Source organism: Myxine glutinosa, chromosome 6 (genome assembly GCF_964187855.1).
Source record: "Myxine glutinosa chromosome 6, kmMyxGlut1.1, whole genome shotgun sequence".
NCBI lineage: Eukaryota > Metazoa > Chordata > Myxini > Myxiniformes > Myxinidae > Myxine > Myxine glutinosa.
This window is the reverse complement of record NC_136266.1, coordinates 132,410,617-132,427,998: the sequence shown is the minus strand read 5'-3', so window position 1 is coordinate 132,427,998 and position 17,382 is coordinate 132,410,617. Positions and strand designations below refer to the sequence as shown.

General features: G+C 43.3%; 2 protein-coding genes across 3 annotated transcripts in view; both read left to right on the top strand.

Annotated features, from left to right (window-relative positions):
- Positions 1–17,382, top strand: part of LOC137429452 (uncharacterized) — a 397,376-nt gene that overhangs the window by 12,220 nt on the left and 367,774 nt on the right.
- Positions 1,231–3,805, top strand: LOC137430311 (uncharacterized). 2 transcript variants are annotated; one of them, XM_078780550.1, is made up of 2 exons: positions 1,231–1,450; positions 1,906–3,805. In XM_078780550.1, the coding sequence occupies exons 1-2, from the start codon at positions 1,339–1,341 to the stop codon at positions 3,645–3,647; spliced, it is 1,854 nt and encodes a 617-aa protein (XP_078636676.1). In that variant the 5' UTR covers positions 1,231–1,338; the 3' UTR covers positions 3,648–3,805. The 2 variants fall into 2 exon arrangements, with proteins under 2 accessions (XP_078636676.1, XP_067977191.2); XM_068121090.2 differs by having other exon boundaries at positions 1,278–1,502.

Sequence of the window (17,382 nt, the reverse complement as noted above, 5' to 3'; positions counted from 1 at the left end):
CTAGCTCCCTCTGTTCTCTCAGCCCTCCGACCATCCCCAACACGCACACATTTTTCCAGTAACTCCTTCCTGTTTCAACTTCTAAAACCCAGTTTTTTTCTTCTGAACATCCACTCTTTTTTTTTTTTTTTTCCTTTTTTTTCTCCTGTTTGTGGAAATGCCTAAAATGTTTCTCCTATAGATAGTTCAATTGTACTCTGTTATTCATCTTATGTCGTTGCTCATCATTACCGACGATTTTTCTACCCTCATTAACCCTACCTAACTCAACATTGTTCTGGGTAACCAGATTTCTTCCCTCCTGCTTCTCTTTGCTTTTGTTTTAAGTTTATCCCCCTGTTCTATCCAGCTGTGCTCCCACTCCCCCACTCTCATGACTTTGCCTTTTTCCCCTCTGGTTCCTTGATTTTGTATACAAAAATGTAATCCTTAAACGACATGAAAACATTTGGCTTTTATTTCTTCATCAGTATCCTCAATGACCATAAGTTATAATAAACTCTATAATCTCCTGCCATATTATTTGTCCCCGACCGGTTTCACTGGAGGGTACTATAGGTTTGCTCTCCGTCTGTCCGTCCACTCCACCTGTGGTTTTCCAGACTTTCTGCCCTTACCATTTAACAATTTCAACGGAAACTTGCTACATTAGTCCAGCGGATAGGTGCTAAAAAATGAACAAATTGTGCACTTTATGATAAAAGCATGAAACTTGGCAGACTCATACTAGACATCATGGGGATCATTTTAAAGATTGGAGGCATTCTGTATCTGTCCTGTGTCCACCGTAGCGGCCATTTTCCAAAATGGCTGCCATCGAGGAGATTTTGCCGATAAGTGAATGACAAAAATACCTCTATTAACATAAAATATATATGTTCATGCTATATATAGTAACTTACTCAAACACAAGAATTATAAATATGCCCTAAGAATATATATTTAATGGATATATGGACCAATATAGGTATTTTGATGGTGAAAATATTAAAGAAAATGAACAAATTCCTTAATATCACTTTTTTTTTTTTTTAAAGATAAGGATCATATTATATTATTAGTTATAAGTTTCGAAGTAGAAATTGTTAGTAGTCATTATTAGATATAAGTTGTTATATTTGTTATTAATCATTATATGTTATAAGTAAAACATGTTTTAAATAATTAAGTAGATTAATTAAGGTGTTTTTTTTGCAGATCAGATCCAGAATTCTTGCAATATTTAAGAAATAAAATTTTCTATAATTTATTGAATTGGTGTGGTTGTGTTTCTAATAATCATTGCTTCTGTCTGTTTCAGATTGTTGTGAGTGTTAATCTAATCTACTGCTCATCATCATGAAGAAAGTCTTCAAACTAGTTCAAGCTGGCAGTGATATCACCATGTCTGTGAATGAGGACGATACACCGATGGACTGGAATAAGTGTCTCATCTGCCAGGAAAGCACCAGTGAGAAACTCACGTGCCCAGCAGACTTTGCAGAAAGGTTCCAAGGAGCTGGGTATACGTCTATTGTTCAAACTTTATCAGCATTCAACGAACTCGGTTGCTTGCCACCAAAGCTTAAGTTGACTCGAATGGACGATGGTAATGGACTGGAGAAAATTTTTCAAATAGGAAAGCAAAATTTCATAAAACATGCAGACTTAAATTCAACCAAAATGAACTCAAACGTGCAGCTAAGCGGAAGATATGTGTAACGGACAAGAGTTCCTCTTCTGGTGAAAAGGAAAAATTCAAACGTCAAAAGGTCTCCAGGACTGGTGATGCTGTTCGTATTTATAAGTATCTCCGGTCTTATAAGTAGCTCCATGAAATTTGGCTAGTTTTTGTATTGCATTACTTGTTTTGTAAAACTAAATATTTTGACAGTTGTGTAACCCCCAATTACTATATATTTTCAGGAACACAAGTGGCATTCCTCAAGAATGTGAAGTCTCTGATTTTAACAATGAAAACTATGGGCAACCCCTTCCGTGACACCAGTGGAGATCTCTTGGTCCTCGACACGCGAGAGGTGGTTGATTCATCTGTTGTTGATTCTGTTCGCAAAATGAAACTACTTGGTGAAAATCAACACAACGAGTTCTTTAAGAGTCGGCTGGTGGAGCGCATAACTGCACTCAATGATAGAATAACAAAGAACAATTTGCCTTTGTTCAGATGGCGTCCTGAGAAAGAAAAGTCTCGCACCCAGGAGCAGCTGCTGTCCATGAAACGTGACCGCAATTTGTTTTCAACATTGTACATTGCCAGTCAAATACGTGGAGCTGACCTGGAAGATTTTTTCCAGCATGAAAATCAGTCATTTCCACCTTCAATATCAGACTACGGGAAAATGAGACTTGGCAAAAAGTCAGACTTGCTCCAGTGCCTGGAAGATCTGGTGCCACATAGTGATGATGCCGACCACACTACATCTGAAGTAGACATGGTCATCATTGATGGTGCAGCTATTGCCAACGTGATTACGCCTGGTACATCAGAGACATTCAATGAGTATTCTAAAGAGTTCATGATCTATGTACGGAGGCAATTCACAGGCTCTGTTTGCCGTGTTGATGTGGTATTTGATGTATACAGAGAAGATAGTCTGAAGGCCGCCACAAGAAAGAAGAGAGGGAAGGGCATACGGATAAGAGTGGAAGGAAACAAGAAGCTGCCTGGAAACTGGTCACAATTCCTACGGGAAGATGGTAACAAGACAGAACTTTTTAATCTCCTGAGTGAACGAGTGACAAATGAAACATTTCCTGGTATAGTGGTCATGACTCACGGAGAAGAGCTGCGTTGTTCAGAGACAATTGACTCAGACTGGTTGTCCCCTTCTACACAGGAGGAAGCAGACACAAGAATGCTGCTGCATGCAGCAGATGGGGCCAGGCAAGGTTGCAAGAACATCTTGCTTAGAACTGTTAACACAGATGTTGTCGTACTAGCAGTCAGTCTTGCTCACAAGCTTGACAGTGCACAGCTAACTGTAGCATTTGGAATGGGAAAATCGTTCCGTTACCTAGACGCAACTCACATAGCACAGACGCTGGGAAATGATAAGTGCAATGCAATACTTGCTTTTCATGCACTGACAGGGTGTGACACCACATCCAGTTTCACCGGCATAGGAAAAAGAACAGCATGGTCATCATGGAATGCGTTTGTTGATGTCACGCCAGACTTGTGCAGACTTGCACAGACTCCAACAACAGCTAGCATAACCCAGCTTCTCCCAAACATCGAGAGGTACATTGTGCTTATGTACGACCGTGGAAGCTCTGATGATAATGTGAACATGGCCAGGAAGACTCTGTTCACACAGAAAGGCAGGAGCATTGAAAACATACCTCCGACTCAAGATGTTCTCTATCAGCATCTACTTCGAGTTGGTTATCAGGCTGGCCATGTATGGGGTCAGGCCCTGTTAAAAGCAGCTCACCTGCCCAGCCCAGCAGAGTTTGGATGGACGCGAAAGAACAATTTGGCCGAATGGGAAGTGATGTGGAGGAACCTGCCCCCTGCCGGTGCAGCATGCCGTGCTGTTATTAAGTGTGGCTGTATTAAAGGCTGCAGAGGAAGATGTAAATGTGCGGAAGAAAATCTACCCTGTACATTACTCTGCAAGTGCAGTGGTTGTGAGCGAGAAGGGTGACAAGAGAATGGTTGACATTGAAACATGAGTGTTCTTGGACGTTATTGTTCTATCTCATGCACACCAAAAAACTTTTGTACTACTACAGTTTAATTTTCTGGTGTTTTCCTAAATGAAAGGAAGATAACACTTTGTACAAATAAACTAGTTTATCGAAACCAGTTTGTGTTACTTTATTCCTGGAATTTTGCATTTTTCCCCTCCAAATGCCCTTAAAGTGACACATAGAGGTCCCCAAAACAATCAAAAATGAATATTTATGTTATCATATATAATCCTTGGTGATACTTTAGTGTGCAGATGATATTAAAATAACTATTTGATATTTTCTGATGTAATATAAATTTATTCTAGCTAAATAATGATTCTGACTAGCGGCCATTTTTAAAATGGCCGTCACGGGTGACACAGGACAGATCCAGAATGCCTCCAATCTTTAAAATGTTCCCCATAATGTCTAGTATTAGTGTACCAAGTTTCATGCTTTAATCATAAAATGCACGATTATTCACCTATCTGCTGGACTACATGGCCTTATCTATCTATAATTCCAGTAATCTCTGTCTGTACGTTTGTACGTTTGTACGTTTGTACGTTTGTCTGTGACCGCTGTTTCTCGACAACCACGGGTCCGATATACTTTTAACTTGCCAGGTATATTGCTGGGGACCCGAGGATGTGCCTTTTCAAGGTTTCATATTAATCGGACAATTACTTACCGAGCTATGTCCAAAAAACGATTCAACCAATCAGAGAGCAGCGAACGATCGCGTGTGCCGAACGTGGCGGGCACACTCTGCCTCGGATGGCACATTTGAGAGCGTATTCATTTATTTCACGTTTGCAAACTATGTTGGCGTTAAACTATGTTTTACAACTAATAAAAACGAATTTGCGATTCATTCGCTTTCCTGCGCGTTTGTTCACGCGATGGCGATTTCTTTACCAAACTCCGGAAGCCGTTCGCTTTGGACCAAACCATTGCATGTAAATAGAGGGGGGGGATTGTCACCACTCGCAAGCCGTTCGCTTTGGACCAAACCATTTCATGTAAATAGAGGGGGGGGATATAATTTTAGATATAGATATAGTACGGGCATGCCCTAGTTATGATAAGTTACAGAACACGTACGAGTTTCAGGGTGTTTTGTCAGTCTTTCACAGGTATGCCCTTTTTGAACATAGAAAATATCACAAATTATACATGGCACTGTTTTTAGCTTCCCTGACTCCACCCCACTGTTTTACACCCAATGGCTGTACAGATGGCCTGACTCCACCCCAATTAATATCATTGGCTGCCATTCCATGAAGCAGCACAGATCGGCAGGCCTCAGGCCTTAGGTGTAGTGCAATTGGAATGATGCCAGGTATATAAATAACCACGATGTATTATATATGTATATAAGCCACGCATGTTTTGCTTTATGCATGTACATCGGGGTATTTTTTCCTCTGCCACCAAAGATGGATGGAAGTTATGTTTTCACCCCTGTCTGTTTGTCCGTTTGTGAACAAAATATCTCAAACATTTGTGGACGAATTTGGCAGAGATGTAGCATTTATGACGAGGACGAAATTATTAGATTTTGGTGAAGATCCTGATTCGGATCCGGCTAGTAGAATTTTAAAAAGTGATTCTTCACCATTGGGAGATCGGGCCAAAAACGATACATAGCGGGATATCTCAAAAAGTAGTGGACGGATTTGAACGAAACTTGGTGGGCCGGTTTTGTGTCTGACAAGGACAAATAGATTCGATTTTGGTGAAGATCTGAATATGGATTCGGATATGAGAATTATTTAATTTCTAAGTGATTCTTCACCATTGGGAGATAGGGCCAAAAACGATGCATAGCAGGATATCTCATAAAGTTCTGGATGGATTTGGACGAAACTTGTTGGACAGGTTGTGTGTGTGAAAAGGAAGAATCGATTCAATTTTGGTGAAGATCCGGATCCAGCTAGTAGATTTTTAAAAGTGATTCTTCACCATTGTATGACATGGCCAAGCGGGCGGAAGTATGCTCTCTACTGAGTGCCGTTCTAGTTTAACTTGTATTTGTTGTATTGCCCTTTCAGTTTCCTTTGATTTTTTCCAAGTACAGTTAACATCATAGATGTTTGATAGGGTGTATAGTGTATACTGTATATTTTTCTAGCGAGGTACCTGTGTTACGCACGGGTGGAGATGAGTCTCAAAAAAAAATGTTTTGAGAGATTTTATGAAAACTCCCATCCACTTTAGGACACATGCAGGGACCACAAAAGCTGCACAGAATATTTGGTGTGGCAACATCTCAGTTGTATTGAGATATTACAGAACCAGCGAATGTTTGCACATGCGGTAAATGGTGAAACTGCTAATGCCAAACCCATGAATGTGTTTGCATGTGGAGAGAGAGAGAGCAGCTTTGTACGGATCGAAAGTCAAAATCATAATTGTATTGAGAAATTTATGAAACCTCCCACCCACCTTAGAACACCTGCTGGGACCACAAAAGGTTCCACAGAAAGTTTGGCAGTGCTAGCCCCAAAATTGAGGGAGTAGTTCAGGGACAGACAGACAGTGAGTGAGACAGACAGACAGTCCTCCTTTATTATTTAGATACAAGTCTGACATGCTCAGTGATGTTCATATGGCTGAAACCATCCAAACTCCAGGAGAAAGAAGATATTAACATCAGCAATAAGGAAATATTTTTTATTTTGGGCAAACAAATGACCAGGAGGGGTTGTATTTTGGTCTATCTGCACTGGATGTTTAGCAGTAAATATCGTTACATTTGTGGGGATAGATGATGAAATACCATAGTACAGATCGGATCGTATAGGTATAGCATGGACCGTGGACGAGTAGGAGATATCTCGATGTATTAAGTAGGGAAACCGGAGCTTCAGTTGTTTACGTGTCTTCAAACAAGGGGTGAAGCTATGGTAGTTAGATAGGGATTAAGATTAGTTTTCCCCCAGTATGTGATAGCCCTCGGTGGTTTTTCCCTATGTTTTTACAATTACAACAAGGCGATATGTGTAGCTTGTTTGTTCGATACATGTGGCTTGTTTTTTAGATATATGTGGCTTGTTTGTTCGATTATATGTGGCTTGGTTGTTTGCTTAATATACTGTATGTGGCTATTTCGATACATGTGGCTTGTTTGTCCAATATGTGTCGCTTGTTTGTTTAATATACTGTATGTGGCTATTTCGATACATGTGGCTTGGTTGTCCGATATGTGTGGCTTATTTGTTCGATACATGTAACTTGTTTGTTTGATTATATGTGGCTTGTTTGTTTGATTATATGTGGCTTGTTTGTTCGATTATATGTGGCTTGTTTGTTCTATATATGTAGCTTGTTTGTTCGATACATGTAGCTTGTTGGTTCGATACATGTAGCTTGTTTGTTCGATACATGGAGCTTGTTTGTTCGATACATGTGGCTTGTTTGTTCGATACATGTAGCTTGATTGTTCGATACATGGAGCTTGTTTGTTCGATACATGGAGCTTGTTTGTTCGATACATGGAGCTTGTTTGTTCGATACATGGAGATTTATTGTTCGATACATGTAGCTTGTTTGTTTGATACATGGAGCTTGTTTGTTAGATACATGTGGCTTGTTTGTTCGATACATGGAGCTTGTTTGTTCGATACATGGAGCTTGTTTGTTCGATACATGGAGCTTGTTTGTTCGATACATGGAGCTTGTTTGTTCGATACATGGAGATTGTTTGTTTGATACATGTAGCTTGTTTGTTTGATACATTTAGCAATGCTGAAGGTTGCACTGAAAGCCATAATATCCATGTCCATTCGTGCTCGTTTATTCATCGTTGGGTGTGGCTGTGCTGCTGATGAAATGCCCATTGTAGGTTTGGGAAAGAATTTGCAATTTGGCCAGGGTGACAGTAATAACTCGAATTCCGTTTGTTCATACGACACCGTGACATCTTTAACGTCCACCAGCAACAAATGGTAGAGGATGGGTCCCCAGCTTAAAATCACATCGTAGAGATGTCGCACTTCTTGATGTGATACCCTGCCTGCCAAGCACCAGTCTAATTAATAAATGGAAGTAAGTTTGAGGGTACTTGGACCGACTGCCTTGCTTTGAGGAGACATGCTGGGCACACACACATAGTTACCAAAAACCATTGTGAAATGTTTTCCATTATTATTGCGGTATTATGTTTATCGTCGCTGGAAACTAGCCGAGGGCTGCATCTATGTCAGTGAGTTTTACTTGCGGAAAATATAAAACAGGCACATGTGCCCAGCAGATCTCGAACACGCAGGCAATGGACGAAGTGCTTAGCTCAGGGAGCAGGAGGGCTGGGATTGGCCTTTCTGACTTTTAGGAGATGGACTCATCAAGGATCAAAGCTTTATCTTACTATAATTCACCAAAATGTCTGTCTACCTGTCTGTCTGTCTGTCTGTCTGTCTGTCCGTCCGTCTGTTCCCAGGTAGCGCAAAAACGGCTGAACCGATCGCAACGAAATTTTTGGTGGGTAATCCTGGGAACCCATGGAGTAAAATAGGCTATATTGTTTTTCCAATTTTTTTTCAAATTTTCCCAAACGATGGAATAATATTTACCGATATGAACAGTGATGTGGCTTTTATTGAAATTCTACAAATACTGTTTAGATTTTGATGATTTGCGTGTGATACGATTTAACGGATGTTTATATAAATCGTTTAAAATAAAAAAGCCTTCAATTTCTGATATTTTCTCTTTTCATTTGGGCCTCCCAATTGAAGCCCTGCCCGTAGGGCGGGTACCGTTGCTAGTATGTTTAATGAAAAAGCAATGATGTTGTTAAATAACTGTATCTTTGTCTATGTCAGCTACTAACCTTTATGTCGGGCCATGAGCAATACTGTACGTACTGACCAGCCTGTTTTGCTCTTAGAAATCTCGCATTTGGTGCTCAAATTTAGATATCACCGTGATGCACCCAGTGTGTGCAGCTGTATCATCCATTACTGCACTGGGATTTCATTACAAATTCCCAGTGGAAAAAGAAGCCTGTTATTGGGTTAACGTTTAGGGCGGCTGGCTTGGGGTCTGAGGGTCTCGCGCGTTCGAGTTCCCGTCAGCTATTGAAATAATACCAGGTGTGGTTGACTCAGCCTGTTGTCCTTCCGAGGTCGACGAAATGAGTACCACCTTACTGCATCAGCAGCACAGCTGTGCCCCAAGAAAATGATTGCAAACCTGCAGCCTAAATGGCTGCACACGATAGCTCGTGGCAAAAGGTAATTATTTAATTGTCTCAATATCAAAAAATTCATTGTTGAAAATTCTGATTTGTATTGAGTTGAAATTGAATCCAATTGAAACCCAATTGAAATTTATCCAAAAATTTCTACTTTGAGGAGTCTTTATTAACCAACAGAGGGATTGCCAAATTGATATGTCTCACTATTCTCAGGATGTTTTGTTAAAACATGGTATTTGGTCTTGAACAACTCGTATTGGCGTACTCTTCAAGATCCAGGTGGATGTCGGATGCAAATATGCCCAAAATAAGCAATTGTAGCACATTTATGACCAAATATGGTAAAAAAAAAAAAAAAACATCTGTGATTTTGAATGAGAATAACATGTCTATTTTAATTGTGCCTGGATGGGTTTGAAGGTGGTGGAGTGGCAGCTGAAACCCGAATCCTATCTAGGTTCCTTCTGATGACTCCATCTTTGCTCTTTACTCAATTCCAGCTCCTTCTGATGACTCCATATTTGCTATTTACTTCTCCAGGTTCCTTCTGATGACTCAATATTTGCTATTTACTTCTCCAGGTTCCTTCTGATGACTCAATATTTGCTATTTACTTCTCCAGGTTCCTTCTGATGACTCAATATTTGCTATTTACTTCTCCAGGTTCCTTCTGATGACTCCATATTTGCTATTTACTTCTCCAGGTTCCTTCTGATGACTCAATATTTGCTATTTACTTCTCCAGGTTCCTTCTGATGACTCAATATTTGCTATTTACTTCTCCAGGTTCCTTCTGATGACTCCATATTTGCTATTTACTTCTCCAGGTTCCTTCTGATGACTCAATATTTGCTATTTACTTCTCCAGGTTCCTTCTGATGACTCCATATTTGCTATTTACTTCTCCAGGTTCCTTCTGATGACTCAATATTTGCTATTTACTTCTCCAGGTTCCTTCTGATGACTCCATCTTTGCTATTTACTTCTCCAGGTTCCTTCTGATGACTCAATATTTGCTATTTGCTATTTACTTCTCCAGGTTCCTTCTGATGACTCAATATTTGCTATTTGCTATTTACTTCTCCAGGTTCCTTCTGATGACTCAATATTTGCTACTTACTTCTCCAGGTTCCTTCTGATGACTCCAATATTTGTAATTTACTTCTCCAGGTTTCTTCTGATGACTCAATATTTGCTATTTACTTCTCCAGGTTCCTTCTGATGACTCAATATTTGCTATTTACTTCTCCAGGTTCCTTCTGATGACTCCAATGAAGTACTTGGTTTTCCATTTGGTTAGCAGGGATTAACAGGGTTTTGCAATCACTTCTGAGTGTGTGTCTGCGTGTCTGTCCTGGCTGTAACATTTTGTCATCAAATTTTCCATTTGCGTTTTGTCATCAAATTTTCAACAAAGCTTTATTATAACATGGAGAAGACAAATTAATAATTTTGGCAAAAGGACAAAGGCCAACATCACCTAAAATCAATTTTCATCCAATTTTTTTTTTTTTTTTTTTTTTGGGATACAGGATCAAGGCTTGTGAAAGAGCTAACATTTCTCACACAAAAAAATCAAACAGACACACAAAACATATAATAAGTGTATCGGTAGACAAGATGGGGAGAGAAGGGGAAGCACACAAACACAACATTTGAGAGCAGGGACATCGGGAGATCTGTGGGAGGGCTTGGGGGGAGGAGGCGTGGGAAGGGTTGGAGGGGTGGGAGAAGTATAAAACACAAGGAGACTGCAAGGGCTTACGGGAAGGAAGTTTGTATTTCAAAAAAGTGAATCTGGGGTGAAATTAGCGGGGGCAGAAAAAAAACAAGCTTTTGGATGGGGGAAGATAAGAGATGGTGGTGAACAGCTGTTTTAAAGACCTGGAGGGAGGAGTGGGATTGAAGAGAGTGGGGGAGTTTGTTCCAAAGGCGGGAGAAAAGAGGAATGAAGGAGTGAAGGTGAGCAGAGAGTCTTGATTTTGGCAGTTTAACCATAAGAGGGTTGCAGGCAGATCTTGTGCGACCTGTAGGAATATTTGGGGGACAGAGCCTAGAGAGAGCTGGTGGAGAAAGGCCGGAGAGGAGTCGGTAGAAGACAGAAAGACCACCAACCTGCCTGCGGTGAGTAAGTGAAAGGCCCTCGGTGTTAGTTTCATCGCGGGAGATTCCAATGATTCTGAAAGCTTTGGTTTTAACAGCATGAAGCCGAGCTAGGTGTGAGGCAGGAGCACCAGCCCAGAGGGGAGAACAGTATTCCATTGAGCTGCGGATGAAAGCCTTGTATGTGGTGAGGACCTGAGGTGTGCCAAGAAATAACTTCGCACGACGGAGGATGCCCAGTCGGCGACTGGCTTTGGAGGCCAGATTTGATATGTGTTTTTCCCAGGAAAGATCATGGCAGATAGTGAGACCCAAAAGCTTGAGTGACAGAACTTCTTGGAGAGGATTATTCAGAAAGTGGATGGGAGGGTTGTCCAGTCGGTCTTTTCGGAGAGACATAGTAAGAGTGTGACATTTGTCAGGATTGAAAGACATGTTCCACTTGTTTGACCAGTCTGTGATTTTGTCCAGGTCTGCAGAGAGTGAGGAGGCTGCAGATTGCTGATCTGAGGGATGAGGAATGGAGCGACAGAGAGTGGACTCATCAGCAAAGAGATAGAGAGGATTTTCAAGAGAGTCAGAGAGATCATTGATGAAGACCAGAAAAAGCACAGGGCACAGAACACTGCCTTGGGGAACTCCAGCCTGAACAGGAAGGGGAGATGAGAGAAACCCATTCAGGGCCACACGTTGACTACGACTCGAGAGGAAGTTCGCAAGCCAAGCGTGGAGATTTCCATGGATACCATAGGAGGAGAGTTTGGTGAGCAGAGTGGGGTGCCAGACCGTATCGAAGGCACGTGATATGTCGAGGGAGACAGCTCTAATTTCCTGTTTGGCGTTGAGGACCTCCATCCATTGTTGAGACAGCAGAAGCAGTATGTTCAGAGTAGAGTGACCTGGTCTGAAACCAAATCGATGATCAGAGATCAAGCCATTTTAGAAGAGGAAAGATTTGATATCCAAAGGAATGATGGATTCCATGACTTTGCTGATAATTGGGAGAAGGCTGATTGGTCTGTAGTTGCAAGGATCTGTTTTTGCACATTTTTTGTGTAAAGTGGTGATGTTGGCTGATTTCCAAGCTGATGGCAGATGACCTTGAGCAAAAGAGAGGGTGAAGAGAACAGAGGGAGGGAGTGAAAGAGCGGCAGAGCAGGATTTTAGGACCCGTGGGCTGATGCCGTCAGGTCCAGTTGCAGAATCAGAGTCTATGGTTGACAGAAACTTTTCCACCTTGTCAGGAGGAAAGGACACAGAGTCCAGGAACAGCTGGGTATGACTGGGTACGGTGGGTACAGAGAGGGATGGGTTTGGGACACAAGATTTAGAGGCAAACACAGAGTTGAGGCATTCAGCTTTTTCATGTGCAGATTCAGTTGTGTAGCCATTTGAGGTAAGGGAGGGGATGGAGGGGGAACAAACACCAGAAACGGATTTGAACAGATGCCACCAGGATTTGGAAGAGGGAGGCAGGTTTGAGAGTTCGGTCTTGAGAGTGGAGAGTTATTGTTTCCTGGCTCTCCTGAGGGTGGACACACACTTGTTTCAGGATTTCTGAAAGGAAATGAGATTTCCTTCCATTGGATTTGCTTTCCAGGAGGCGAAGGCAAGTTGTTTCTGGGCAATTACCTCACCACAAGAATCCGTGTACCATGGACGGGAGGAAGGGTATGACAACTGAAGGCGAGATGGGATAAATCTGTGCATGAGAGAGAGCAGTTTTCTTTGGAAGAATTCCCAGGATGAGTTGATGTCAGAGGCGGTGGAGTTGGGAGACCAGTCCAGATGAATGATGGCTGCTTGAAGACCGTGTCAGTTGGCCTGAGTGAAATGCCAGACTCGTCGACGTTGAGGAGGCTCTCTGAGAATGGTCAGAGAGATGTCCACTTTAACAAGCACATGATCAGATGAGCCGATTGGAGCAGAAGAAGAGCAGCAGACATTTGCAGGGAAGTTAGTCATAACCAAGTCTAGAAGAGAAGATGCTCCGTTGACTGAGATCCGGGTCGGGAAATTGACAGATTGTGTCACTGTGTCAGTCCCAGTGAGTCGCAGAAGTCCTTTGCTGAGGTGCCATGGCTGGTGAGAGAGGTACCCACACCCAGCCAACTGGCATGGTGACAATTGAAATCACCACATATGAGGAAGAGAGAGTTTGGATGAGTAGATAGAAGTTGGTCCATATTATCAGACAGCGAGATGTAGATGGAGTCATCACTGTTTGTTGGACGGTACAACATACATATGAACAAAAGGTGGGAGCGAAGGGGAAGCCATAGCCAGAGGTACTCCTGGGGGTGAGGTGGAGAGAGGGCAGTGCAGGGCGAGTGAGGAAGAGAGTTTTTGATAAAGATAGCAACCCCACCTCCAGGACGAGGAGGGAGGTACCCGGGAGAGATATTAAGGAATCAGAGACATCAAGAAGGAGGAAAGTTTCTGTTAAGCAGATAAAGTCTGGTTTGTCAGAAGCAACCTGTATGAAGAGATCAGTCAAATTTGAGCGAAAGCCCCGGATGTTTGAGGTCCATACCGTTAATGAAGAGGAAGGGGGAGCATCGGATACAGAACAGGGGGGGGGGGGGGGGTGGGAGGGGAAGGGTAAGATGTGGAAGAGGAGAAAGAGGTAGGGAGAGCTGTTGAAAGTGTGACAGAGATTTCAGAATAGCTAGGAAAAAGGGAAGGATGGGGCGGACAAAAGGTTTGATGGTGATTGGGTGAGGCACAGTGAGGTGTTATTTGAGGGGGGTGGGGGGGTCAGAGTGAGGCAGAAGGTTGGGGGAGATGGAGGTGAGGGTTGGAAGAGGGAAGAAGCGGGGAGGACGCTTTGAGGAGGAAGGGTGAGAAGGGGGAAATGGAGAAAAAAATGAGGGTGGGGAGATTTGAAGGGGAGGGGGGAGTTTATGAGGGGAGGGGTAATGGGGGAGTTTAGGAGGGAAGGGGCAAGGGGGGGGGGATTTGAAAGGGATGGGAGATGGGGGAGATTTGGAGGGGAGGGGTGAGGTGGGAGTTTAGGAGGGGAGAGGCGAGGGGGAGTCTTGGAGTGGAGGGTGCGGGGGAAGTTTAGGAGGGAAGGGGCAAGGGATGGAGATTTGAAAGGGATGGGTGATGGGGAAGATTTGGAGGGGAGGGGCAAGGGAGGAGATTTGAAAGGGATGGGTGATGGGGAAGATTTGGAGGGGAGGGGCAAGGGGGGAGATTTGAAAGGGATGGGTGATGGGGAAGATTTGGAGGGGAGGGGTGAGATTGGATTTTAGAAAGTGTACGATTAATGGGAAATGAACATTTATTACGTTTAACGACGCTGGAGGGGGGTGGGGGGTGGAGTGCAGGGGAGTTTAGGGAATGTTTGAAAGAGGAACTGTAAGAGATGGATTTTTTTTTTGGAATAAATAGATTTGGGGAGCAAGTTGAAAGCACCCTTTGAAAGAAGAAGAAGAAGAAAAAGGTGTTATAATATACGATAGAATACAGTACTTCAGGGGAAAGTTTAAACATTCTTAAATTGAACAGTAAAAACTATCTGGGGAAATGGGGGTGAAACACGTGGTCGAAGAACGAACGAACAAATACGAACAATGAATAAATGAATAAGAACAACGAATAAATGAATAAGAACAACGAATCAGAACAAAGAAGGAATTTTTTTTTTTGTTAAGATTTTAAACAAGGAAGTATGGGGTGAAAGGACTGGGAAAAACTGAGAACGAAAGTCAATGGACCACAATCGACCTCTGAGAGAAACAAAGCCTCAAGGTAGGAAACAAAGTACTGGGCCACAAAAAACGCGGCACGAATTAACCCACGATTTTTTATACAGGTATGAAAGATTAACACCGATAAATCTTCCTTGGGACACACCATAGGTACACGCACCGAAGGATAAATACAGTTTCGACAAAAATACAATTGTGAACAATTACAGTACTTAACTTCGAGCGTGGACAGCTTCGAAAAACCGTGCCGTCGCCAACAAAGATCTCGTGAGATCTCAAGTCAAAGACATTTCAATTGACCTGACATTTCAATTTACCATTTGAGTTTTAATAATAATAATAATAATACATTTATTTTGTATAGCGCTTTTCAAGAAACCCAAAGATGCTTTGACATAGTACGTAAAACAAAGACAAAAAAGACAAAAATACATAAGTTAAATAACCAAACAGAAAGGAAGGAGAAGGAGAAGAGACGGTCAGGGGTTGAATGCGGTGTTGAACAGGTGAGTCTTGAGTGATGATTTGAATGTGGTGAGTGAGGAGGAGTCTCTGATGGTTTGAGGTAGTGAGTTCCAGAGTGTGGGAGCGGCGATGGAGAAGGCCCTGTCCCCCCAGGATCTGAGTTTGGTCCGGATGGGGGGGGGGGGGGACAGGAGGTTGGCAGCAGCAGAGCAGAAGGTGCGGGTGGGAGTGTGTCTGGGGAGGAGGTCAGTCAGATAGGATGGGGCCAGGTTATGGAGGGCTTTGTAGGTCAGGAGGAGGATTTTGTACTGGATTCTCTGGGAGATGGGGAGCCAGTGGAGCTTGTGAAGGACGGGGGTGATGTGGCCCCGGGCCCGGGAGTGGGTGAGTAGACGGGCAGCGGAGTTCTGAATGTATTGAAGTTTATTGATGATATTTGAGGGTGATCCATGGAGGAGGCTGTTGCAGTAGTCCAGACGGGAAGTGATGAAGGCGTGGATGAGGGTTTCTGCAGCTGTGGAGGAGAGGGATGGACGGAGACGGGCAATGTTTTTCAGATGAAAGAAGGCTGTCTTGGTGATCTGTTTAGTGTGTTTGTCGAAGGAGAGGGTTTGGTCAAAGATGATGCCGAGATTCCGGATGTGAGGGGAGGTGGATACTGGGATACCGTCGATGTTGAGGGTGAAGTTGTGGGTGGATTTGGTGAGAGTTTTTGGTCCAATAATGATTATTTCGGATTTATCACAGTTTAGTTTGAGGAAGTTGATTTGAAGCCAGGATTTTATTTCAGTGATGCAGTTTGTCAGGATAGAGTGGGTGACGGTGGAAATTGACTTGGCGGAAATGAAAAGCTGGATGTCATCGGCAAAGCAGTGGAATTGGAGAACATGACGACGGATTAAGTGACCAAGGGGGAACAGGTACAGGATGAAGAGGAGGGGACCGAGAACTGAACCTTGGGGGAGGGGAGCGGTGGGGGATTTGCAGTTATTGATGGAGATGAACTGGTGCCTGTCGGAGAGGTATGATTTGATCCAAGAAAGGGCAGTGCCAGTGATGTTAAAGGTGGTTTCAAGTCGGGTAAGGAGGATGATGTGATTGATGGTGTCAAAGGCGGCGCTGAGGTCGAGAAGGATGAGAATGTTGCGGTTACCGGCGTCGGAGGAGAGGAGAAAGTCGTTTGTGATTTTTAGGAGTGCAGTTTCCGTACTGTGGTTGAGGCGGAATCCGGATTGGAATGTTTCATACAGGTTATTGGCAGAGAGGTGATGTTTGAGTTGAGTGGCTACAGCACGTTCCAAAACTTTTGACAGAAAGGGTAGGTTGGAGATGGGTCTGAAGTTATTTGGGGTGTCAGGGTTGAGTCCAGGTTTTTTCAGAATGGGGGTGACAGCAGCGATTTTGAGGGATGGTGGGACGATACCAGTAGACAGGGAGGAGTTTATCGTTGCAGTGATAAGTGGAGAGAGAGCAGGAAGGCAAGCCTTAACAAAGCTGGAGGGGATGGGGTCCAGAGTGCAGGTGGCAGTTTTCATTCCTGTGAGGAGTTCAGAGAGGTCAGTAGGGGAGACTGGGGAAAACTGAGATAGGGGTTGGCAGGATAAGGGGGGGCAGATGGTTTGAGGGGGAGCAGGTGAGGTGGTGGTTAAGCTGCTGTAGATGTTGTCTATCTTTCTTTGGAAGAATGAAAGGAAAGAAATGCAATTGTCGACTGTGAATGACTGGGTGGTGGTATCCAGGGGGCTGAGGAGTTTGTTTATTGTGGAGAAGAGTGCTTTTGGGTTTCCAGAGCCAGAGTGGATTATTTGAGAGTAGTAGGTGGAGCGGGCACGGGAGAGGGCATCTTTGTAGTGCTGCAGATGGTCTTTGTAGGCTTGGGAGTGGATTGTGAGACCTGTTTTATTACGGAGGCTTTCAAGTTGGCGGGCACGGGTTTTCATCAGGCGGAGTTCAGGGGTAAACCAGGGAGCAGAATGGGTGAAGGAAACTGTTTTGGTTTTTATAGGCGCAAGCTGGTCGAGGCAGGAGGAGAGAGTGTGGTTGTAGTAGTCAGTGAGGTCAGAGGGGCTGTGCAAATCAACGAAGGGAGAGGTGGACATTTTTTCAGAGAGGGGAGATGAGAATGAGGTAGGTGAAAGAGAGTTTAGCTTACGGAAGTTGATTATGCGTTTTTGCCTTGGTGCTGGGGTGGGAATGTTGATGGTCATAGTGATGGCTTAGTGA